Source organism: Nannobrachium achirus (assembly GCF_963921795.1).
Source record: "Nannobrachium achirus genome assembly, chromosome: 19".
In the NCBI taxonomy this organism is placed as follows: domain Eukaryota; kingdom Metazoa; phylum Chordata; class Actinopteri; order Myctophiformes; family Myctophidae; genus Nannobrachium; species Nannobrachium achirus.
Window position 1 is genome coordinate 31,273,690 of NC_137826.1, and position 25,503 is coordinate 31,299,192.

General features: G+C 41.1%; 1 protein-coding gene across 1 annotated transcript; it reads right to left on the bottom strand.

The window, feature by feature from the left end:
* Positions 1 to 619: 619 nt before the first annotated feature.
* On the bottom strand, positions 620 to 23,606 carry LOC308304762 (sodium channel regulatory subunit beta-4-like; the record flags this gene model as incomplete). Its single annotated transcript, XM_080749392.1, has 5 exons — positions 23,489 to 23,606; positions 14,947 to 15,110; positions 13,357 to 13,579; positions 11,154 to 11,257; positions 620 to 745 (listed from the first exon to the last, which is right to left on the bottom strand). The coding sequence occupies exons 1-5, from the start codon at positions 23,571 to 23,573 to the stop codon at positions 620 to 622; spliced, it is 702 nt and encodes a 233-aa protein (XP_080605518.1). The 5' UTR covers positions 23,574 to 23,606.
* Positions 23,607 to 25,503: the final 1,897 nt, after the last annotated feature.

Here is a 25,503-nt window from a genome sequence, read left to right on the forward strand (position 1 = left end):
AGAGAAAGACCAAGAGAGAGAGCTGGTGTCTCCCACGAATAGTTTTCCCAGTAAACTGAGACGTTTCTATTGAGATATACAAATTGACCCCCAATATAGTTAAACAGTCTTTATTTGGATTTATGTACATCACAGGCCTACTAAAGACAGACAGTGACATCAAGTGGCCGAAAAGGGCACAGCAGAATGAAAGCAAAACCACCTGGATTCAAAGTTCAAACCCATGGAAAAAATGTAAATCTACCCACATCCAAGGTGAATCCCTCCTGGGAGATAATAGTCTTCTGGGACTGGGCCTCAGACAGGGCTACTCTGCTATGCATTAGTGCTGGTCATCTCATCACCGGTGAATGCCATAGTATATTACAGTATAACTGTCTGTCCTTTCAAAGTTCCTTTCACATTCCTCTTTTTTTCAAATGAAATATCAATCTATAATGTAATGTGTTGTTTAGCCTTCTACAGTTGTCATACTAGTCAACAGTTATTTTTTTGATATGTGATGTTTGTATTGAATTTATGCCCGATAATATTTTAGGGGTGACAGTTTTGCACCAATTTTTTTGCCAATTCGTGTTTTTACTTCACCGATCAGTGGAAAACTTTCTACGCGCACTCCCTAGAGGCATTTGTCTCCGTACTTCTGCCACAGGCCCTTGCTCACCTCGTAAGGTCTGCCTTCCTCACCCACATTCTCTCCTATCAAGACGACTCTCTCATCTCGTGCTAGTTCCTCATCCATGGCCTGGTACAATCCAAGAGGGCGATAGCAAGAGGGCGTAACAGACCTGTACTTCCTGTTTCTGTGTGACGTAGGTGGATACCTTTTTAGGAGCAAGGAAGGTTAGGCAGGAAGAGACAACACCCGGAAGTTGGCACACCATGGGACCCCGCATGGACGCCGTCATGACACTTTTGGGTGGCGGAAGTGACGAAGTGCTCATAGACGCTAATGTTATTTTGGGTGGCACTTCCGCCACCCAAAGTGTCATGGCGGCGTCCCATGGAGCCTAAAGCCCGTATCAGAGTGTACGGTGGAAACCTATCCACCGCAAATTTGACAGAAAATAAGTGCAGGCCATCATAGTCACGTCATACTAAAGTGGCTTTTTTCAGTGACACAACAAAGGAGAGAAACAACTTTATTATTGCTCTTTAGCTGTCCCAGCAACACACTCTCGCGGGATCTATAGCGCCAGTAAACCAGTAAACAGGACGTGAGCGAGATTTGCCGTCAGAACCAGCGCCCACTTAGGAGGCTTTTTGTAGGATTTGTGTACCATGTCGCACTCTAGTGGATCCAATGAGGATGAGCTATCTTCATTAATTAAATATCTTTGGTACAATGCTCCACGCACCGCCATCTTAGCCGAGACCGGAGACGCCTGGTGAAATTCCTGCCGCAGGACATGGGAGACAGCGGCCCTTCCAGAGCTAAATAATCGTAGCAATGCCATAATTACTGTGCTGCAGGCCACTGTACTGAAACAGTACAAAAAAGAAGAAAATAAATAAATATATATACATGTCCACCAGGTGGACTAATATAGTTTTTCTTGTATTGTATTACCACTGCCTATTTGTGGGTGTGTCTGACATGAACAACCAACTGACTAATTGTGTTGTCATTGATTGCAGGTGGTTGTGGGTGGGAGCGTGTCACAGTGTGTCCGCGACGCGACCCACGCACCGGTCCCGACCCCAGTGTCTGGAAACAGTGGTTCTGGTTCACCATAGCCACTAGCCCAGACAGTGTACATTAGCCAGCAGCATAGCATTCATCATTACTCTAATATAGCCATGAGTCACTAGGTGCTGAGGACGAGAGGAGCAGAGGACAATGTTTAATGCCTTTATAGTCTACATGGTCTTGTCTTGGTGTTGTTTATATTCCTTTATGCCTGTGTTGTTAATTTCACCACAAGTCCATGACGCACCGTACGCACGGAGATGGACGACAGTTAAAAGGGGCGTCCTTTGAAAGCCATTTCCTCTCTAAACAGTGCACAGAAGTGCATTACAAAACAAGAGTCTTTTTTTGATTTTATTCATCTATACAATCGATTATTTAACACATGTTTATTTTGAAATTGTCCTGGAAATAGAAGTAGCCAATAAGCCCCTACTTCATGCCACTGATGACATTTTTTAATTATATGAATATTTATTTTGTCCACAGGCATGAAGGGGTTAATGTCCTTTAGGGGGTGCGGTAGGGGGGCGGTGGGACCTGGGGAAGAGGGTGCTGCCGCCCCGGCCCTACTTCCCTCGGTAATGGTGAGCTCTGCCCAGTTTGTGCGCTGCTGTTGTCTCTTGCCTTGTCGTCCTGCTTTCGGAGGACCGGGCTGTGTACTTTTTGCCCCGTGCAAGGCTCCAATGAGTGAGAAATACACTAAATTAAAGTGAAACTCGATTTGACGATTTTCTTATTTTTTAAATCGTCCAAAGGAAAAAACCCGGATTTCGATTAAAAATCGATTAATCGAAAAACTCTAGTTTGGAGCGCATATACCGGCTACAATGTACTGTAGCAGCAGGAGTCGGCTCTCACTCGCAGTTTAGAGGTGGGATTTATGGCTCTTTGAAGTGAGCCAGAGCCATGGATCTGTCTCACATAAAAGAGCCATTCAAAAGACTGGCTCATTTGGCTCCTCTCTCACTCAATCACTGTACTCAGTCAGTACTCAGTGGAGTAGCAAGGAGATGTTGAATTTGGGGGGAACGGCTTTCTACTGCGCGAACCGGATCGCATCGTTCACTTCAAAGAGCCGTTCAAAAGATTTGATTCCTTCGCAAACGTGTCCCACCTCTATCGCCTAACGCTGTGTGGTGGTGGACATTAACCCCTTCATGCCTGTGGACAGCTCACCAAGACAGCAGCACACACAGGCACCCACAAGGACACCAGTTCACCAAGAAAAGGCTTCATTCTGAAGAAGACGTTTTAAAGGTCAGTCACTAAAGTGAATAGTTAAAGGTGACAGAGTGAAGCTTATAAGGAACTGTGTCAAAGTCAAGGAGAATATTCGTTGAGTTGCATCTTCATTAACCAATTTAAGAGACTCATTTGATTAATTCACAAGAAGTTAAAAACGCCCTTATGCAAAGGGCACAGTGAACTAAGGATATTTTCCTTTTGAGTGGTTCTATTTTTTTCTTTTTCTTTTATAGCGCTCCCCCTGGAGGAAAAATCACCAGCCGCCACTGGTCCAAATGGAAAAAAATCGTAATGTGCCATAGTGTCATAGTAAATCAGTTTCATACACATTCTGAAGAAAACCTGGAGACTGACATTCAGTAATTGGGTGTTATGGTTAAAATAAGAACATTATAATGTTATGTATGTTTAGGAAACAAATTCAAAAAATCTTGTAACGTGTATGGACATATTGATGACCCATGTATTGACATTTACTTAGTGATGTAGTCAATGTACAGTAAGTGACCTGCAGTATCAATACTTGTCAAAAGTCTGGATACAAAATGACACCATTTGATATGTTTTAAAAAAATGTCTTAGATTTTGTTGCTTTTATAATAAAGAGAACTAGAGCTGATATGCATGGATGAAAGGTTGTCAATAGGGTTAGGGACATCATTTGAAGTTGACCTGGAACATATCTTTAGATAGAGATTTGTGTTCAGAGAGCAGCAGCATTATGGTACCAGGTGGTCATGCACTAGGGCTGGGCAATTAACCGAAAACTATATCAAGATCGACATAGGACCAATAACCGACTTATAACCGATTAATCGTGAAGCATATATATATATATATATATATATATATATATATATATATATATATATATATATATATATATATATATATATAAATATATATATATATATATATATATATATATATATACAGTATATACAGTGTATATACAGTATATACAGTGTATATATATATATATATATATATAAATATATATATATATATATATATATATACAGTATATACAGTGTATATATATATATATATATATATATATATATATATATATATATATACATATATACAGTATATATATATATATATATATATATATATATTACTTTTTTTCTCTCCTTAGTTATCAGCTAATCAACACATATATATATATATATATATATATATTATAATGGACTACATGGATTAGTCTGATTAACCGCTTGTGTTATTTCTCGTTGTAAAATAGTGGCATACAGAAAATAGCAAAAATTGCTCACAACACTCCATGATGCAACGCGTTGCGAGCTTATAAGATCTGCTATTTTCACTGTATGTATATTTTGTTCATTAATCGTGATTAAAAAGTTCGAAACAATTGTCATATTGAAGTCATATCTCCCAGCCCTAGTCTGCACTCTGCAAGGCTAAAGTACAGGGCTTCAGTCTACTCAACTCACTGCTCCAGTCCGAACTTTCCCCGTTCACCCTGAATCCCAATAGTTCAAATCCATTATCCCAGGGTTCATTTCCCACATTGTTATTGCTTAGAATAGCATTACAGTTAACTCCCAGGGTCAATGCGTTGAACTGTTATTTACAGTAAGAAACAAAGTTAAGTTTGAAATCCCACATTTGACTCCCTTTTTATGTGACAATGCACCAGATATACTTATGTGAACAGTGACAGCTCTTTCCAAAGACGCGAACCAGTGATGTCATCGAAATGTAAAATCAACAACTGCTGAAAAGGGGTTTAATAGGGAAACATACAGCACTTATTATGAAAGCAGAAGAGGCTTAAGGTACAATTGTATGGATCAAAACTGTGTTGATAATGGTATACAATTCTATGGGAAATCAGTATAAAAACAGCATAGGCAGCTAAAATACAGTGTCATTTTAATTCTGAGTCAGAGTAAAAAATAATACTTAGCTGTGTACTGATTGAAATGTAGCAGCACACAGCTAAATGTGTGCAGTACACACAGTTAGCTGTGTACTGCACCACATTTAAATGATGCACACTGACAGTCTGTGACAGAATAAAAAAAAGAGGAAAAATGCTAATCTGACAGATATATTCTGTCTATTGTTTTAACAAAAACATTAGTTTCTCAAACTTGTATAAAGCACCTGATTTAATTTGTTGATGACACCACAGGGTTGAATCTGTTTCCTCATTTCTGGCTTTGGGAGTCAAATCAAATATTGATTGGAATACAATGGAACATATTAATTATTTTAGAACATTTCAATCAAAATATTACACAGTGTAATCAGGTTTCCACTGGCTTACAAATACAATAGGCCAATACAAACACAATAGGCCAGTGGTTCCAAAACCTTTTAGCCCGTGACCCAAAAGAGAAATTAGACGTTTACCCGGGACACAAAACTTGTGAAAACAGCAGATCTACAAGCTCACAACGCGTCTCTTCGCACCGTGTTGTGAGCTTGTAGATCAGCTATTTTCACTACTTAAACATAATTCATGGAATTTCTTAGATTTCTCCTTTATTTATTCATTAAATTACTTTGAAAAATCATTGCATTTTTTAAATAATAATAATCAAAAACAAAATGTAGGAAACAAAAAATAAAAAGGACCCACAAAAATGGGTCCCGAACCAATGTTTGGGAACCAGTGCAATAGGCCATGTTCATTTGAAGGAAGCCAGGTGGGGGAGGACAATTTCTTTGCACCGCTGACCACAGATATAAAGAGCTAGATGCCTCGTTCGCCTCTGCATTTCATTGGAGCGACGTGCAACAGTTGTAGTCCGGACATCCTGGAAAAACTAAGGGAACGCTGTCAGTCAAAGTGACTACTGGCCAATCACAGCGCGACTTTTCCGGGACTTATCCAAGGACTACAATTCAATTCAACAGAGCCAGTTCCGATGTTGCGCGTCTCAGCTGTTCTTACAGGCTGCGTACGTAAAGACCCGCCCCCACCTACCTCTGATTGGCCTAGCAACTTCCCTATGTGTGACGCACGTGGAAGCAATGCACACGTGATTCCCTTAGTCGCTCGATGCACATGCATCAGAGTCGAAGGAGGCGTCTACCTTTCTATGTCTATGCCGCTGACTCCTACAGGCTGGGCAGCACCTGTCAACAGGGGGTGTTGAACAGTGAGGATTAGTGTGTTTCTGCACACATGCCATGTCCTCCTGGTAGGGGCTCCTCAGGTGAGCCACTAGGGGTCAGCAGTGTCAAGACTAGACGGAAATTGGCATAATGACTTAATTGTGAGAACATGGGGTGGGGGGGATTAGCAACACTACATCTCAGGGGTCGGGGATAAAGAAGTATATTAACGGTATTTCCTTTTAAAACATACTGTATCTGCACCTTCGTACATGTGCTATATGGTTTCTATCCCTGTGATTTGTGATCAGGCACACCAAAAGTGATTATAGATTACACATAAGTAGCGGACTTAAAAAAATAAATACATGTACAGTGTGCCTGCTTAAAGTGCCCAACAGACTCTCCCTTTACAGTATTGCTTCAAACCAGCGATTAAAGACTGGAGGCACATTTTTTGATGACATAACGATGGGTTGACAACAACCACCCAAACCATTCACTCATTCACATTACAGTACTTTCATTTCATGTAAAGATAAGGGAGGTACATTCATATGTTACACTAGAGGGTATGTGCGTGACATCATCATCATCATTACCGGAAGTTATGCGGGAACGCCTACTGAGTGGCAAAAAAAAAGAAATCTGGCCTTGACAGCTGATACATCCAAACAGAAAAGTCCTATTTGATTGCATTAAACAACAACACTTTGCCACTCACATTGCCATTCAATTTGTCACACACTTTATGCATGCACATACCCTCTATAATATCATATGACTGGTACACCTTATAGTGTCCCAGACACAGTGTTATCTGTCTCACATTCCAGAGGTATTTTTTTTTTAAATTAGACATTCAGCGTCTTGCATGAGCAACGGTTGCAAATACAACATTGTATTTCATTGGTTGAATCATTGCTACAGTATAGCATTAAGACAAAGATGAAAATGTGCATTCCTCTCCTGATAGGACGATGGATTGATTCTCAGGGATGATCCCAGTTTGGCACAGTCAGGGCTACAGAGTATCATCACTTTTCCAAATCCATGCTTAGGTCACGACTGTCAAGTATAGTTGAGCTGCAGCCCCCTACTCCAGTGGTTCTCAACCTTTTCAGGCCGTGACCCCCAAAATAATCATATTTTAGCTGGGGACCCAAGAGTTGAGGAAGTACATTTTGTATAACACAGCTCTATTGTGAAAATAGCCGATCTACATGCTCACAACGCCTCGCAACGTGAGGCGTTGTGAGCATGTAGATCTGCTATTTTCACAATTTCTGTCTCTAATATTTGACAATTTGGCCAATGTTTAATTTGTCATTTTAGAGGTATTAAGAAGTCCACTTAGACAATGTGCAGATACCCTACATTTAAACCTTATGTCGGTTTGTTTACTGTTAAGTGAGAAAACAATGTTTTACATTAAGCTAATCATCTGGGGACCCCCCAAAATATTGTGGGGACCCCCCTGGGGATCCCGACCCACAGGTTGAGAACCACTGCCCTACTGTACCTGCTAGGTTAACTGCTACTGACCCTATGCTCATTTTAAATATGAGCTAATGGTCAATTTACAATATGTATGGGCTGAGGGAACCCATAATGGCTTTGATATGGCCTATGATAAAACGTTCCTTTTCGCTGCACTGCATCTGATAAAAGATTACTTATTGCAAATATGAAATCTTTTGGTAAAATGGATGTATGGTATGCTGTAGATTAGTGTTTTGGAGAGACTAGCCATCAGCGGTAGATGGCACATAGCAAGGTTGTGATAATTATGTCTGATCTCGGCTTGTCCGAGAGCATTTAGATCTACAGGACCAAAAAGTGCACAACGCTCGCCAGGATAAGTTGGAGAGAAATTGATGTGATAGACTGTAAAATATAGAATTAACTAACCTCAGCATGACACGTATACTGTATATCAGACAAGTATTCAACAAGTGTTCCAAAAAGGAAACACATAAAAGCACATGATTCTATTTTCAAGCTTTGTGTCTAAAATCTGGCCTGTGTTGCTTCACATGCTTAAAATGCATTGGTTATTTGTCTTTAAAGCAGCATCACCGGAGGAGGGTCATTCCGTTTTCTAGGGGTCAGGGGAGGGGGAATGTCTATCATTTCAGTTTATTAGCTTGTATTCTTTTTTTGCATTTGTATTTGAGTTTTATAAACTGTTTTGCGATATTTAATGTTTCCTCAATTAGAGAGGAATATTAGAAGCTCTAACAGGCACCTGTGTTTTGCATCAAGCAAACAAACAAACAAACCAACCAAAAAAGGAGCTGGGCTGAATCCTTCTAATTATGCTTAAATCTAGAAACAAGGCATACGCGTTTATTTGCGAAAAATGTTACTCAAAAGTATGCAATGTATTGTTAGATGGATTCTTTTTTTTTATTACAAATAAAATCTAAATGTTTTTCAAAAATAGCAATTTGTTTTAGTTGACCATTTGCTATAGGATGATGCAGAATGCAGCCCAGGTCAAAGTACTACTTACATTGCATTATGCCCTGTCTCAAGCATTTAAATGTTTGCTTTTACTTGGTATGAAAAACAGTCCAAGTAGGTTTAAGTTTTTTTGCAGCCCGACTGTGGCCTAAAAATACTTTTGTTGTATATAAAGGGCACAAAAGACCACTGTCATAAGACTATAGTGTGCCCCTGTTTTGGTTATTGCATCTGCACAATTCAATAACCTTGCCATAATTTCACATATGTGCAAATAGTTTCTGAAGTTGCACACACAATAATAATGGACGTTATTTTCAGATACTGTACACAGCAGGTACCTTTACCATGTGCATCTGTACAGCTTAGTCAATTGGATTTAATCTAAACTAGCAACACAAAATGAAACAAAAACAAAGAAAAAAATATATCGAAATAATATATATAGAAATAATGGTTTTAGAGATTATTTGGTTATTGATTGAAATAAACATACATGTCTTCATAACCTCTCAACTGACAGAGAGCAGGTTTCACAAAAGGCCATTCTTCAAATGCGTCCATCTCCACTTTCCACAGGATGAGTCACACCTGAAACAGAGTGCCACCATTGTCAGTGGGCAGGGTAAGACAGTATAGTCGAGGACCCACATGGCCAAAAGCTCAAAGAAAAGAGGGGTACCTGTGATTTTCTGCCGTACTTTTTATTTCAGTTTTATCTATTAGGTTGGTCATTAAGCTCCACAGAATGAGAGGCCTGCTCTGCCGGAAACATCGCGAAAAAAAATTATGGCCATTTGTATATTCACTGTCCCATTGACTCCACTAGAAATATTAAAAAAAGAAAAAAAGTCTGCTTTAATTAGCATGTGAGGGGTCAAATTAGGGATTCTTCGTGATTCTGAATCCATTGCAAGCATTTGTTTTGCATGAAAAACATTCCTTGGGCAAGATATCAACCCTCCAAAACAGTCAAAAGTGATGAGTCATCACTTTTTTTCCCCACTTTTCACAGTTTTGGGCTGCCGAAAAGTAACCCAAGCAATGTTTTTTATGCAAAACAAATGCTTGCAATGGATTCAGAATCATGAAGAACCCCTAATTTGACCCCTCACATGCTAATCAAAGCATATGTTTTAAAAAAAAATAATATTTCTAGTGGAGTCAATGGGACAGTGAATATACAAATGGCCATAACTTTTTTTCGCGATGTTTCCGGCAGAGCAGGCCTCTCATTCTGTGGACCTTAGTGACCAAACTAATAGATAAAACAGAAATAAAAAGTACGGCAGAAAATCACAGGTCCCCTCCCATTTTGGGGACTGGGTCCCCGACTAGTATGGAGAGAGAGAGAGAGAGAGAGAGAGAGAGAGAGAGAGAGAGAGAGAGAGAGAGAGAGAGAGAGAGAGAGTGTGAGTGTGAGTGAGTGAGTGAGTGAGCGTGTTTGCGTGCGTGTGTATACACACTAGTTTTTCTGGTGGTCAAGAATGGAAGGGAAGATTTAACCCTAACCCTATTAAACTCAGTGTAAATAGTCATTGGTCAATAGGCAGTCCTGAAGTGATGTTTCACTTTTTTTATGTCAAAAAATGTAAAGGTGCAAGGTCTCCATCAAGGTTAAATTTAAAATGACACAATCAGTCATATCCGAAGATCAGAGAGACATAGAACAAGATATGTTCATAGGGAGGGGTTTTCACCTTTACTTTTGTTTTGGGAAAGATTATAGCTGGGTTCATAAATAAGTCAAAGTGTCTCTGGTAGCTGGAATTAATAGTTACGTAAAGCATTGCATTATTTTGTGTGCACTTGAAATTTGCATTGTGTAATACGTACACATTTTATATAATATTTGCCAATTTCGTTTATTGAGAACCCACCATAACATTTTGTGCAGATTGCATTTTGTTCACCTACTGTGACACACAATAGACAGGCCACAGCCAGGTCAGTGCCATACTTCTTTTTAAATATACAGCCTATACTATACTAACTTGAACATAATGGAGTTGCACGTGAACAAAAATATATGCATGTACAATACAAAGTACAAACATATCGTCGTTGTCGGGTGGAAACCTTGTATGTCCAAGACAGTTCGTTTTGTATTTATCATTTTAAAAATGAACTAAACAAGTGAAAATAGCAGATCTACAAGCACACAACGCCTCGCACCGCGAGGCGTTGTGTGCTTGTAGATCGGCTGTTTTCACTACTTTTGTGCAACAGCCTTGTATGATGAAGCAGGACTTTGCTTGGTGAAAAAACATAAAAATTTGAAACTTGGAGATACAAGGTTTCTGCCCGACAGTGACGATATACATGTGCGTAGATATAAACATACAAATAACTTTATATGGATTTACATACACACGTCAACTCATTTCTTTTTTGGTGTAGGCTTTGAAGAAGCTTTAGATCCTTTAGAGCTTAGGCCATTTTCTGTGTTGTCATCTCTTGATGCTACAAGAGCATCTCTTCTCCTGTAAAAAAAGAGATTAGATTAGAATATGAACTACAAATGTAAGAGACAATTGCAGGACACAGGATACTGATATCATTAGAAACAGTACAAGTTTGCTACAGTCAAAGTTGGTATTTTTTATTTTATCCTGCCTCTCATCGTGACTCACTTATTATCGTCCATTGTTTTTAGTACGTAGAGAATGAAGTTCTTAATCAACATGATGACCATCAGCGCAGCGATGCCTCCACCCACCGCAGCGGCTATGATGATGGTTACTGTGTTGTCCACTACCCTTACTGTAACAGAGGAAAACATCTATGATGATGGTTACTATTGCGGCTGTAGGCCATTCAAAAAGAGCCGCGAGGAGCTAAACATGAGAGTGTAGACACTTGTATGACGCGCACGCAAAAGAATTCAGGTCCACAGCAGGCATCGCGTTTGACCATTTAATTCTTAGTAAAACAGATAAAGTATAACAGTTCCCAGCACACTATTATACTACCGTTGATGTTATTTTACGTTTGATGCAGTCAACAGAAATTGTCGCTCCCACGCTCACCCCCTCTCCGTCCAAATTCCCCAAACTACTGGTGCCCAGGTGAACGCCATAGTAATCAACGTGGCAGCGCCCCAACTACGGTGCCCGCGCCCACCACCAGTGCAGTGCCCAAGCTGTCAATCAAAGGTGCATCTATTCATGTCAATAATAAAACACCAGACCTTACATTTAAGTCATTCTGGCTCCTACAGTTACTGTGTTGTCCACTACCCTAAGGGCGAATGCATACTCCACTGTTAGGGGCCTTTTCCACAGGCAAAGACCCGGTTCGGGTTTTTTCTCCCGCCTATGGGATGAACCAGAGGTGAGCTTTTCCACCGAGAACCGAGTTGATTCCAAACCGTAAAAGTTGGTTCACGGCCGGTTGACAAGAATGAACCAAGGTTCCAAGAAAATTGCCATCCCATAGGCGGGAGAAAAAACCCAAACCGGTTCTTTACGGGTGGAAAAGGCCCCTTAGAGCCGAATTCATGAGATCATGTGTACTGATTCGCGTGAAATTTTGATAAAATCTGTAGGAGTAATATAACGATTTTTTTTACATAAGTCGGGCTCCTGGACAGTCCTGGTGGCGCTATAAAAGGCATATGTGAAAAATGCATGGCAAAGGTTTTTCCTTGTTAAAGGAACAAGTTGATGCGCACATCCTTTTCAAGTGCTGGTGCTGTGCTCAGTATAGAATTGAAAAGGAATAGAAGCCTGCACAACAGCTGATGCTCCACAGTGTTTTTTAAGTTTCAAAAACAAAGTTTGATGACGTTTTGACCATCAGCTGGCCTTCATCAGGAGGTATATCCTTTTAAAGGTTTTTCCTTGGCCTCTAGGGAGTGCGCATGCAACGTTTTACACTGATCAGTGGGGTTATAGGTAAAAACATGAATCAGCCTGTTATAGCGGAAATTGCACAGTGTTCAGGATTTGAGGCATTTCGTTCGAAAGGGAGCACTCCTGCAAACTTTGGAAGCTAATCAGAATTGAATCTGAAACATCTGAAAGAACCGTTTTGTTTAATGACCACAGTATAGAAATACTGTGTACCAATTTGCGTGTTTATTGGACAAAATATGGAGTACAGTCTAAAAATGTGTTTTGCACAAATCGGCCTCATGGTGGCGCTATAGAGGGTATGCGTGTGCATAAAGTGAATGGAAAGTTGAGTGGCAAATGGAGTGGCAAAGTGAAAGTGAGTTTAACGTTGTTTAACACAATCAGATAGGACTTTTCTGTTTGGATGTATGGGCTGTCAAGACCAGAAAGTTTTTTTGCCACTCAGTAGGTGCTTCCCGCATAACTTCCGGCTATGATGATGATGTCATGCGCATATCCTCTATAACAGGCACATGTGAAACAATTGGGCCAGAGGTCAATGAGACAATGTGGTTGAGTTAGGTGTGTGTGTGTGTGTGTGTGTGTGTGTGTGTGTGCGTGCGTGCGTGCGTGCGTGCGTGCGTGCGTGCGTGCGTGCGTGCGTGCGCTTGCGTGCGCGTGTGCAAGAGAGGCAGCATGTGATCATAGCAAGGCTTTGTTGAACAATTTATTTTCTGGATGTTTGATTCCACAGGAGATGACAACCTTGTCAAAAGTTCCATATCATTTCATTGGTTGCCAGCACAATCATTAGGCTATTTTGGATTCATGTCAATTTGTGTTTTCAGATATTTAACCACTTGAACTGTCAATACCTATCCCCTCTACACCAAACCTCTTTGCAGAAAATAGCCGATCGTCAAGCTTACAACGCCTCGCAGCGCGAGGCGTTGTGAGGTTTAGATCTGCTATTTTTGGCCAAAGTTATCAGAATCTGGTTAAGAATATGGCTAAAAAGCCACTCACACTCGTCCACCACATAGAGGGTGAAGATGGCAGTGTGGTTCCTGCCCTTCTCCTTGGGGTTGCGTCCAAAGCAGTGCCACTCGCCCTGGTCATCAAAGGTGATGTTCCAGATCAGGAGGGAGACGTTATGCAAGTCAGGGACGCCGATATAATCCACTCTATCCCTGTAGACTTTCAAACCTTCTGGGAATATCCCATCATCAGGAATCAAACCCTCAGCCACCTGAGTAGAGAAGCAAGCTGTCAACCACACAACTGCTACTTACAAAGAAAAGAAAAATAACACAACATACCAGGAGGGGATATGGGAAATGGGACAGATCCATGTTGATGACACGACTTTAGAGAGATACTGTGTATCGCTTTGCGTGATTTTAGGCCAAAATCTGTAGGATCAGTGTCCAAAAATGTGTTTTGCAAAAAATCGGCCTGATGGTGGCGCTATCCACTTGTACACTCTCAGAGTTAAATTAACATTAAAAGTATCCCTGGCTAATGAGCCTTATATGTCTTAATACTAGGGGTAAAAATCTTTTTTTTTCCAACGATCTAATATATCGATATGCAAACAGCAAAATATCGTATCGTTTGGCTTTGTATCGTATCGTTTTACAATGCAAATAATCGTTTTGAATCGTTTTGCAATGCAAATGATCGATTGTATGGAAACTAAGTATTTGGACCTTGTATTTAGCATATATAGACTTTATAGCTACTCTTGGTCTATCGATAAATGTGTGTAATCACTCTTTGCACTCTTTGCCTGCTTTATCAGCTGTCTGGAGCCCAGTGTTGTTGAGAATCAGCTATAACAATGACTGATATGAGGGAATTGTTTTGGGAACTCATGCCATGGCGGCGCCTATATTTTTGTCTAGCTGAAGACAGCTTGAATCTTACAGACGCTACAAGACACCATCTTTGCCCAATGGAAAATACCAAATCATAAACTATTGCCACTGACCAACGTACCCAATATTGACAGCAGAGTGTGTTATTATTTAAAACATATCCAATAGTGACAACACTATAACAGTAAAGAAGATACATGTAGCGCCTGCGCTATACATGTACTTGGTTGTGTGGTGGTGTCCACAATAAAGATTGCATCGCTCACAGCGTGACCCATTGTGGGCTTGTAGGTCTGTTATATTCCACGCCTGACACCACGCACACTTTAAGGGATATTTCACTTTCAAACATGTTTGGGGTCATTTTAAGGTCTGCTCCGGCTTTTGTGAGGAAGTTGCTTGATTCAGTTTATATTCATTTTATCAGACATGTGTGTTTTCTCTATAACCTTTTTCATCCATTATTTAAATTATTAACACGGCCCCCTCGCAACAATATCACGAACCAAAGACAGATGTTTTAGACAGATCATGGTTAAAATGGAGTTTGACGTTACAAAGGGATTGTATAAGAAGGGGGTGTGTCTGATCAAATATCTAAATATTGAATCAAGCAACTATGGCTTAGGCTTAGGGGTCCACACACCAGAGTAGACGTTATAATGACCGAAAACACATTTGAAAGTGAAATATCCCTTTAAGTATATCAATCCTGTCCGAGACTGTGTGCGTGCCTTGCCTTCTGCATGGTGCCATTGTCATTGAACTGCCAGTTGAAGTACAGATTCTCGATGCCAATACAGCTTGCGTATGTACAGGGGATGAGGACTGTGCTCCCATTGAGTGCCTCCAGGAAGGGGATCTTCCCAGTATTCATCTCAAGGGCCTGAGCAGACCACGCACCTGAGGAGCATGGCAGGAGAGAGAACAACATATCAGAACTGAAGATGGACCACTGGGCACAGTCAAAGAGACACATTTAGCATGCAGCAGTGTTGCAGGGTGTTTGAATCCATTGGTGTGGGTGTATTGTAATTACTAGACCGGTGGGCACCGGCCTACTCTGGAATGATGCAAGTTGGGAAAAATGCAAGTTGTGATTCCCCACCCGGTTTTGTAATACCCACGTGTCTGTCTGTCTGTCTGTCTGTCTGTCTGTCTGTCTCTCTGTCTGTCTCTTTTAAAGGAAAAATAGGTAACTTTAAGACTATTCAATATATATATATATATATATATATATATATATATATATATATATATATATATACCTGTATATATATATATATATATATATATATATATATAGAGAGAGAGAGAGAGAGAGATTTTTATTATTGTGCTGGGGTTTTCCTTGCAGAAAGACACATCCCCTGGCTGTATTTCTGTTCTGTTCCACTCTTTATGTTGATTAAATGTCAACAGAAACAGTGGAGGGACGTTTATGTCAGGGGGAGCTCAGCCAGAGCTCTTAAATGCTCCCTTTGAACTTCAAAGGGGTTGTGCACTAAGGTTATTGATTGGGCCATAAAAGTGTCAGGTCCTCATTAGTGATCTCTCTAATCTTTTAAACCCTATTCCTAACCCCACGTGTATGCCCATATATGGAGATATGGGGCATACAGGCATTGACAAACAGATCTCCATAAATGCCTATATATGGGCATGTTGTTCAGATCAGCGATGCAAGTCGAGAACAATGCAGATCGTGAATGAATGCCCCAACCGGTTATGAAATACCTGTTGTACCCATTCCATTGTCTCAAGCACTCAATAAATGTCCCTTTCACATAGTTTTATTTACCTCTCTCAGACAGAGCAACAGACATATTTAAACCTAATAGATCTTCCTCAGCGCTGAACCCATTGTCAGAGTACCTGTTGTACTTGTTTGTCTGTCTGTCTGTCCATTTATGCCCATATACTGTAGAGATCTTTGTATTTCTCTGTCTGATACCCGATGTCCTATGTCCGTAGTACGAGACTAACGTCAAACAAGACTAACGTCATAAAGTACGCAGAGACCGGCATCACCACAGCTGATGTCACGGACAGAACGGCTCATACAAGGAGATATGCAGATGTGTCGTGTTTGATGCCATGCGAAGTGAGCACCGCTTACTTGGATGTCGGTCAGTCCCATCTATGCACATAACCGTACAGTATATAGGCATTGCGGTCGGTTCTGTGGTTCTGGACAACAGGATCTCCATATACATGTACAGTATGTCTAGTCTATATATGGATGTAATGGTCAAATCAGTGGTTCTGGACTGACCGACTCAACGGAAGTCGTCCCGCCCAGCTGTAGTCAGCTGTCAGTCAGCTTTGTTCTCATACCTCATTATCATATCTGTTGGTCATTACGTCACATGACTGCCATACTCAATCAAAGCTCTCAATCAGTAGGGAAGGCCCCTTTCTCGCTTTCTCTACCTATGCTTGGTTTCCGAAGCTTCGGAATCATTCGCTGCTAGCTGCCTCCTCCACCCCAGCCTCCACCTTTGCACGATCAGTCTGGCTAAGATCAAATACTTGTGATTGTCTGATTAAGTTACACATGTCAATGTTGTTTAGCTCAAATACTGTGTTTTGACTAAGTTACATGTCAATGTATTTCTATTGTTCTGCTATTGTATCCCTATGGGGGGTATTGCTTAGCGTTACCTGATTTTGCTTAGCATGCTCAGAAAGCTTGCACAAAATTCAGAGAACATCCCTAACTGTATTCCATTTATGCAATAAATGGTTAAATCTACTTAGACGTGAGTGTTTCTGACTAAACTATTGTTATCTGCGTTCTTACTCATCACCTCATGTAACCCTTCAGCCAATCAGACATCACGATACCTTGATATCGTGATGTCATCCCTTTCCCCCTTTTAAGAGTCAACGGCAATCACACTTGCAATTTCCAATTGCACCTTTCTAGTTTTATATTACTCCTACGCAGTAAATGTACTTTCCACCACTGCTGCTGATACTAGCTCTCTGGCCTGCCCAATGCTTGTGTGTTTACTGCAGTCATTTATGCTATGCTTGTTGTCATATGTAATGCTTGCTGCGATTGTATGCAAGTAGTTGGTGTGCTGGAAATGTTTGGATGTGTGTAGCTGACTTTTTAACTATAGCCCCCTTTCATTTCATTTCTTAAAATGAGAATATTCATTGATTTGTCATTTGTCATGTAGTGGAGTAGGATTGAGACATACAACATGCCACAACCTTTTTACCAGCAATTATTTCACACTCATGTCTATCCTCTCCTTTTCCTCATTTACACTAGACAGAAACTCTTCCTTCTGCTCATCTAAACCCGGAAAGAACCAAATAACACCGGCAAGTCAGTGACATCCGTTTGAAAATGCTATCCTATTTAAATGTTCTGGTCACTCAAAAATCTTGAACTTTAAATACGCTGCCATCTAGTGTATACGTGTGTGAAGAATAGAGATGGAGCCCTAAACAAGGGTAGCTCGATAACCCGATAACAGATTTATTGAGTACCCGGTATCAATAAACTTTGGGCTTATCAAGCTTGTTATCGAGCATAGCGGCCCATGATGTCATGTTTAAACAATCAAGACAAGAGGCGATCAAGAAATTATTACAATACTATCCATATTATAAAGCCATTTAACACTTATTGTACACTATTTGTTACTTTTGTCAATTGTCATCTTCATACAGTAGATGGTGGTCAGCCAAACTCACAGTCACAACAACTGGCCAATAAAAAAAATATACCAGTTATGTTCTGAAATTTGTCGTCTCATATCTTTCCACAAAATATTAGAAAACGCTCAATAGTGGGCTTGATAAAAGCCCGGCTCAATAAGCAGGATCGATAAGGTGCTCATTATCAATAAAAATTAACAAGCTCCATCCCTAGTGAAGAACACACAAACAACCCCCCTCATGCTGGCACATGAGCAAACACAAACAACCCCCAGAGAGACAAATATGAATGCATTAATTATTTGCTAGGCTGACAGGCATTGTGTGTGTGTGCGCGCACGAGCGTGTGTGCGTGTGTGCCTGCATGATATGAGCGAGCGAGCGTGCGTGCGTGCGTGCTCATTGCTAGCCTTCCTCATGTCCTGACAGCTGCAACTCACGACTGAAACAGTAGACTACCTAGCTTGAAGACCTTTCTAGCTAGCTAAGGAATCTAATTCTCGAATTCTCTCTTCTTCCACTGATTCTTTCTTGTTAAAATAGTTTCCATCTGTGTAATTCTCCCCTGCAATAATACCTCATTACGTAGTCAAGGTCAAGCCCCACCACTGCAGTGAGGAGTGATATATTGCTTTGAACTCCAGAGAAGGACAAGCACATGTTTTGTTGTAGTCCCATCTCCCTCTCTGTCCTTCCTGTCCTGTCACACTGCAGCACGGTGATCCTGCAGAAACTGTATCAGTATCAGAGACAGACCAACAGCATCTTCACAGTGTCTGTCTCTCCCTTAATGCCTATTTTTGCTCTTGAAATCTCGTTCTATTAAAGTGCTGCGCATGCATACATACACACGCACAGATATAAGCATCTATTTAATAACATAATTATTAATATTTTCCCAATGGAAATATTGCAGGACCGGACAGTACTTGAAGATGGGGTACCATGATCAGGTATTATGATTATACTAGAAGGAAGATGTTTTCCAAAAAATGTGTACAGAAATTGTTATGTTTTTATGTGGCCACAGCTGGGTGGTGAGTGACCCAGCTGAAGTTAGCCACACCCACAGTGCTGGGTGTATGGTAAAAGAGGAGGGGATCATTTTATGATGTCATTAAATCAGTGTTTTTCGATCTGGCCTTTTGACTCAGAGGCTTTCAGCTTTCAGGAAGTAACCGAAAATACACAGGGAAGACATATTTGCATATTAGACCCCCAGGTGTGAGTAATGTTAGTAATGTTAGTAATGTTAACTCCATAGACACATACAAAACAGAAAAAGTACACAACTATGGCACCACCTCTTTAAACATTGCCGTGGACTGAAATACATTTTGGGCGGTAGGGGATGAAACCATTGCAGGAGCAGGCAGAATGGTCAGATACTGTATCCGGTGGGAGGAGAACTAAGAAAACAGTCCTGCGTGGGGCTCTATCATGCATGGGGCCATCACAATCTCTAGGGTTCATCATCCTGCAATTGGCCTATTAGAACATCTTGTGTTCTCATTTTGGCCCCAGGGTGGCAAATAGTTAGGGTTCTTCCACTATGCATATCAAGTGGGCTCAAGTTTCATGGCAATCCGCCTGTTTGATTTTGAGATAGTTTGCATGCAAGTGGACATTTTAGCCTCACCTAAAGGACAAAAGGAAAGGCCATGGGATCCCTGAAATCAGTATGGGTCATCTTCTGGGGGACATGAATGTGCTCAGCAGGTATCATTCATGCCAATCCACCAAATTGACAAGTTATCTTGTGTCTAAGTGAATCTTTTGGGATAATGGTGGGGCTAGAAGAACGCCTGTGGGGTCACCTAAAGCATGCAGGGTTCATCCTCCAGTAGTTTTTTAAATATACTGTATTGTTGGGGATCAAAGGTGTAGACGGACCAACCAATCCTCGAGCAAACTGTAAAACCATTCTGTGTTTTGTTTCAAAGTTTTGTCTGCAAAGCAAAGTAAAACTTTGCAGCTGAGGCTAAAGTAGAACAGCGATGCTCCAATTTCTAGCCTACATTTGTCATCTTTATGAGAGTGCTTCTAGCATGAACCTGGATTAGCTGACTGTACTTGGGCTATTATATTTAGAATATCTAATAGGCAAAAGAATACATTTTACGTAAACAAACAAATAAACAAATAAATAACTATATATAAATACACACACACACACACACACACACACACACACACACACACACACACACACACACACACACACACACACACACACACACACACACACACACACACACACACACACACACACACACACACACACACACACACACACGCATATACATACATATACAGTACATGACAAAAATCAAATGCTCATCATAATAGTGGTACTAATTCTAGCCTGGGCATTCAGTAGATTTACAAGGAGCACACGTCCTTTTGAGATAGAATTTCATCTAGATAAATATTGAATCAGATGTGTGATGTCATCATCAGGTGTAAAATCCAGAACTGCTCAGTGACATTGTGTTTTTGGCACTGTGCATTAGTCAATGCTGATGCTGAGCTGCCTTATCCACAGAATGATCACCTGCAGCTGCTCTTATAAAGAAAATCGAACCTCTGTTCGAAGTGGAGCTGTGTGTGTGTGTGTGTGTGTGTGTGTGTGTGTGTGTGTGTGTGTGTGTGTGTGTGTAGCACCTCTCTGGTCACCCAGGATCATGTGTACCGATTTTTGTGACATTTGAAGAAAATATGTAGGAAAAGGATCAAAAAGTGTGTTTTGGAGAAAATTCAAGATGGCGGAAAATCTATCCTAGCGCAAATGGGCGTGGCCTATATCGGGAGATGCGTCTTGACCCAAGGAATCCAGGGAAAAAATAATTTTAATTTTCCGACCTACGGTTCAACAGTTACAGGCCAAAACGTAAACTGGGCTGTTATAGCGCCACCATGAGGCCAAATGACACTATTATTTTTTATTTAATCCTTGAAATCATTATGAACCTCCTCTCCAAGTCTTGAAACTGTAGCCCCTATGGTTTGCGAGAGAAAAATAATTGAAAGTGAGTTTTTGCGATTCCCATTATAAGTCAATGGGGAAAATTAATTCACTAATAAATTAATATCAATTAAACTATAGAACCTTTCTCTTAGCAAGTTACTAGCACACGATTCCCGAGTAAGCCGGTCGATTTGACATATGGCGCGAGTGTGTGGTGCAAAAACTGTGGGAGGAGTAGCGTGCCAAACTTTAGGCTACATACAGACAGACACGGACGGACGGCCACACACACGGCCACGTATAGGGAGGTTGTGTTCCACACAGCTCCAAAAAGCTCAGCATTCATCGTCATCATGACATTGCAGGTTTTAGCCTGACTATTAGAATGTATACATTTGCCGTTGTATAGTAGCAGTTGATATCCTCCGGCCAATCAGAATAACAGTATTCACGCAGGCCACAGTGCAGATCCATGACATTGCATTAAAGCAGTGGTTCTTAATCTTTTCAGGCCGCGACCCCCAAAATAATCATATTTTAACTTAGGACCCCCCAACCTGACTTGAGGCATTGCATTTTGTATAACATGGTTTTATTGTGAAAATAGACAATCTACATGCTCACAATGCCTCGCAACGCGAGGCATTGTGAGCATGTAGATTGGCTATTGTCACAATTTCTGCCTCCAATATTTCACAATTTGGCCAATGTTTAACTTGTCATTTGGAGCTATTAAAAAGTCCTTAAATTGTCACTTTAGAAACGTGCATATAACCTCTATAATACACTTAATCGTTATGTTGGTTTGTTTGCTGTTGAGTGAGAAAACAATGTTGCACATTAAGTTAATCATCTGGGGACCCAAAATAATTTGGGGACCCCTCCTAGGGTCCCGGCCCACAGGTTGAGAACCACTGCATTAAAGCTCATGAGTGATACAACTAATGTCAATCTCACATCTGTATATGCAACAACACTTACTGTCATGGAAATTACTATTAAACATATACTGCAAAACATTCTTTACAGCCTGACTCTGATTTCTGGTTTATGAGTAAAAGACGTCAATAGGCCTTCTAAAGGATTACGGTAATACCTTTGATAAAAATGAATGAAACGTTATCGGATCGTTTTCCTGGTTCATGTTGCTCTGGATGACTTTGGTACCTTAATAAACTGAGGGAATATGAATCCAGGTCAACTAGCTTCCACTGACGATTTGCTAGGCTGAATCTAGACTGTCTAGACTTACAGCACATACCCGTTCGATCATTGGGCCACTTTCCTTTGCAGTCATTCGCTTATTGTGACAAAACGGTGGAAATCCATATCCAATCATCTATATCCACCTATTTTTTGACAACTATATAGTTTGTAGTTTGTATTTTGTATAGTATATCCATGTGTATATGTAATGTATTTTGTTGACACACAGGATGTATCATGCATATACAAGACATCACTATACATACATTTGCTCCATAATTTCGTTATCAATGCAGGCAGAATAAAAGGCCACCGTGTCCTCAATGACAGGACACAATATCTCAATAACAGATGATATGATATTACAATACCAGATATGGAACCTTATGGAACCTTCTAGAGCAAATGTTGCACAACTTTGGGACTGCTGACCGATCATGAGGCTATCATATTGTTATGCCAAAAGGTGTGTGCCACGCAGTGTTGCCAGAGAGAAATGTGAGAGAAATAAGAAACCAGGTCTAGGAAAACAAGCACAAAAGAGAATACATTAATTTGGGGGTCCATGACATGAAATATTTGAGAACTACTGTATAATATTACAATTTTAACTTTACAGAAAAAGAAGCCCAAAGTTGCTTATAATAAGCAGACATGGCAACACTGGGGCCAAGTTGTACAAATACAATTCAGTTACTTTGCAAACCTAACTCAGGTCTTTATTACTTGAATAAAGGTCTAGAACCCATTGATGACTTTGCCTCCCAAAATCTCTCACATATGACACCAAATCTATTTATATTTTACAGACACTTTAAATAGCACAATTTCAAACAGTTCTTTGTTTTTATCTATAATCTAGAAAAGTGTTTGTCAACGTCAGGTCTGGGGATGTGTCTGTAACTCAATTAAACAAATGGGGGTCCGCGGCCTAATGCATTTCAAACAGCGAGTCCTTGACATTAAAAAGGTGGCAAAACTTGAATCCTCGTCTCCTCACCATATATATATATATTGCTGAATAGAACCGGAACCATTTTTCTGCATCCTACTGATGAAAAATCTTTTTCACACAAACTATATTAGTCGTCTGTTACCAAAACCAAAATCCTAATAAAAAACACAAAGCCTAATATGCAAATATATTCCAGAAGCGCTGCTACAAAAAAAAAAAAAAAAAACAGTGCTAAGGATAAGGAACGAAACTCAAAACAGGCAGTGGTTAATGGCCAAAGAGGTGTGTAGAATAACACGTTTTAAAGTGTGTGTGTGTGTGTGTGTGTGTGTGTGTGTGTGTGTGTGTGTGTGTGTGTGTGTGTGTGTGTGTGTGTTGGGGTGGGGGGGTCATTTGGAGCATAGTGCCTGTGAATCAAATTACATGAAGCATTAAACAAGCAGAAGTAGGTGAAGTGAAGTAAGGGGTGGATCTTACCAAGCAGCATGGAGAAGACCAGGCTGGTAGCTGTGTGTGTGTGGAGCAGCCTTGTGGGATCAATGATATTCCACTGGACCTCCATGGTGGTCTGCGGGATCCAGCCCGGGTTGTATTGTCCTCGTGTCTATCCGTACCCCTTGTGTCAGTAACTGTAATCCTGTCTTGTCCGCCTGATTTAGGATCTTACGATGCCCCGCAGAGGTGAATCCAAACGGTAAACCTTAATCGAGGTGCTTTGAACCCGCCTGCCAGCACCCCCCACAGCTCTCCTGTGAGAGACACTGTAGGTTAGACAGAGGGCACCGAGTTGAAAGATAAAAGGGAAAAGAAATTCACGTTAATAAGCCACAACCCCAAATACATGAATGACAAAAACATAAGGAGAATCCAGAAAATAAAAACAAAAAGTTACAATACATTGGAAAGTGCTACATAGTTTGAGTGTGCATGTGCAGGCACGCAGGTGAGTGCACAAGCAAACGACATACATGTGCTTCCTTTCCTCGAATGCAAGACATGTATGGCAGGCTGCGAGCGATGTCTCGTGGAGACGTTACAGCAATCGCTGCAGAGCACTGAACTGCATGGCAGAGAGAGACTCAATGCGCACGCAGCCAAGGAGAATCCAGCCGGCCAGCCAGCTAGCCAGTGATTTCACTGCAGAGACCGGCACATTGCAGCGCCAAGGTAGGGCAGGAGACAGCCAGAGAGAGAGAGAGAGAGAGAGAGAGAGAGAGAGAGAGAGAGAGAGAGAGAGAGAGAGAGAGAGAGAGACAGACAGACAGACAGACAGACAGAGACGGACAGATAGAAAGAAAAGGACAGAGAAACAGATAGACGAAGACAGACAGACAGACAGACAGACAGACAGACAGACAGATGAAGACAGAGAGTACAGCAGCAGTTGACCTTACAGACAGGAGGCGGCCGCTTGTCTTCCTGGACAGCAGAGCCCCAAACGATGCTGACTGTTCCTGCTCCGCATGTCCTTCTGGCTGTCTCTCAACTTTTCCCCGTCCCTTTCCTTTGGCTCTGTGCCACCGCACTCTCTCCTCCCCCTCTCCTCTTCTCTCTTCTCCTCTGCTACCCTCCCTCTCTCTCTCTCTTTCCCCTCATCCCCCAGCCCCTCCGTTTCTCCTCCATCACCCCGTTTCACTCCTCCTCCTCTGTGGTCCCCCGCCTCTCGCCTGCCCCTTACAATCGACTCACTGGGGGTGTGTATGCAGACCCAGGCACTTTTGTCTGAGTGTTTGTGAGGATCAGAGAAAGTTCTGCAGTGCAGGCTGAGGAAGGGAGGTATAGCACAGGCCATACAGACCATCATATATAAAAACAGTGCTTAAATACTGTATGCCGAGCACACTGGTCAATGTTAGGGCCTTTGCGAAGTCCTGCCACTCATTCTATCAGGTTAGGTCTTGTAGCACAGCATAGCAGAATTCCACGTAGATTATTGCATGCCGGTAGGACACAACACAATGTCGTTATTTTCCATATTATCTCTGATAACTGGACATGGGAGAATATGTTTCTGTTTCCCTGCAATGTGAATGTGACTTTGAAAGCTGTTCTTCATCCACACTATTCCAATTGCTTCCCTGTCACTCTGCACTTATCCTTCACTGTGATAGATACACGACTTCAGTATCCTGTGACTCTGCATTTCTCTCTCTCTCTCTCTCTCTCTCTCACACACACACACACACATCTTCTCCCCTCTCCTCTCGGTTTTTACATTGCTATGGTAGACAGGCAGACAAAGATTGTAACCCTGGCTTAGTGGCTTTTCCCTGAAAGGTGAGCTCTAGCCAGAGTCATATTCTCCTTGCTAAGGGAAATCAACAGCCACAAGCCATAGGCAATCTGTATGTGTGTGTTTGTGTGTCTAGGTATGTGCAATACTGTATGTGAGACATTTGAGACAGAGGAAGGTCAAACTTCCTAGTATCAAATCAAAAATGGTTACTCTCTTGTGATAAGCATGACACAGCTGGAGGAGACATTAACATAAT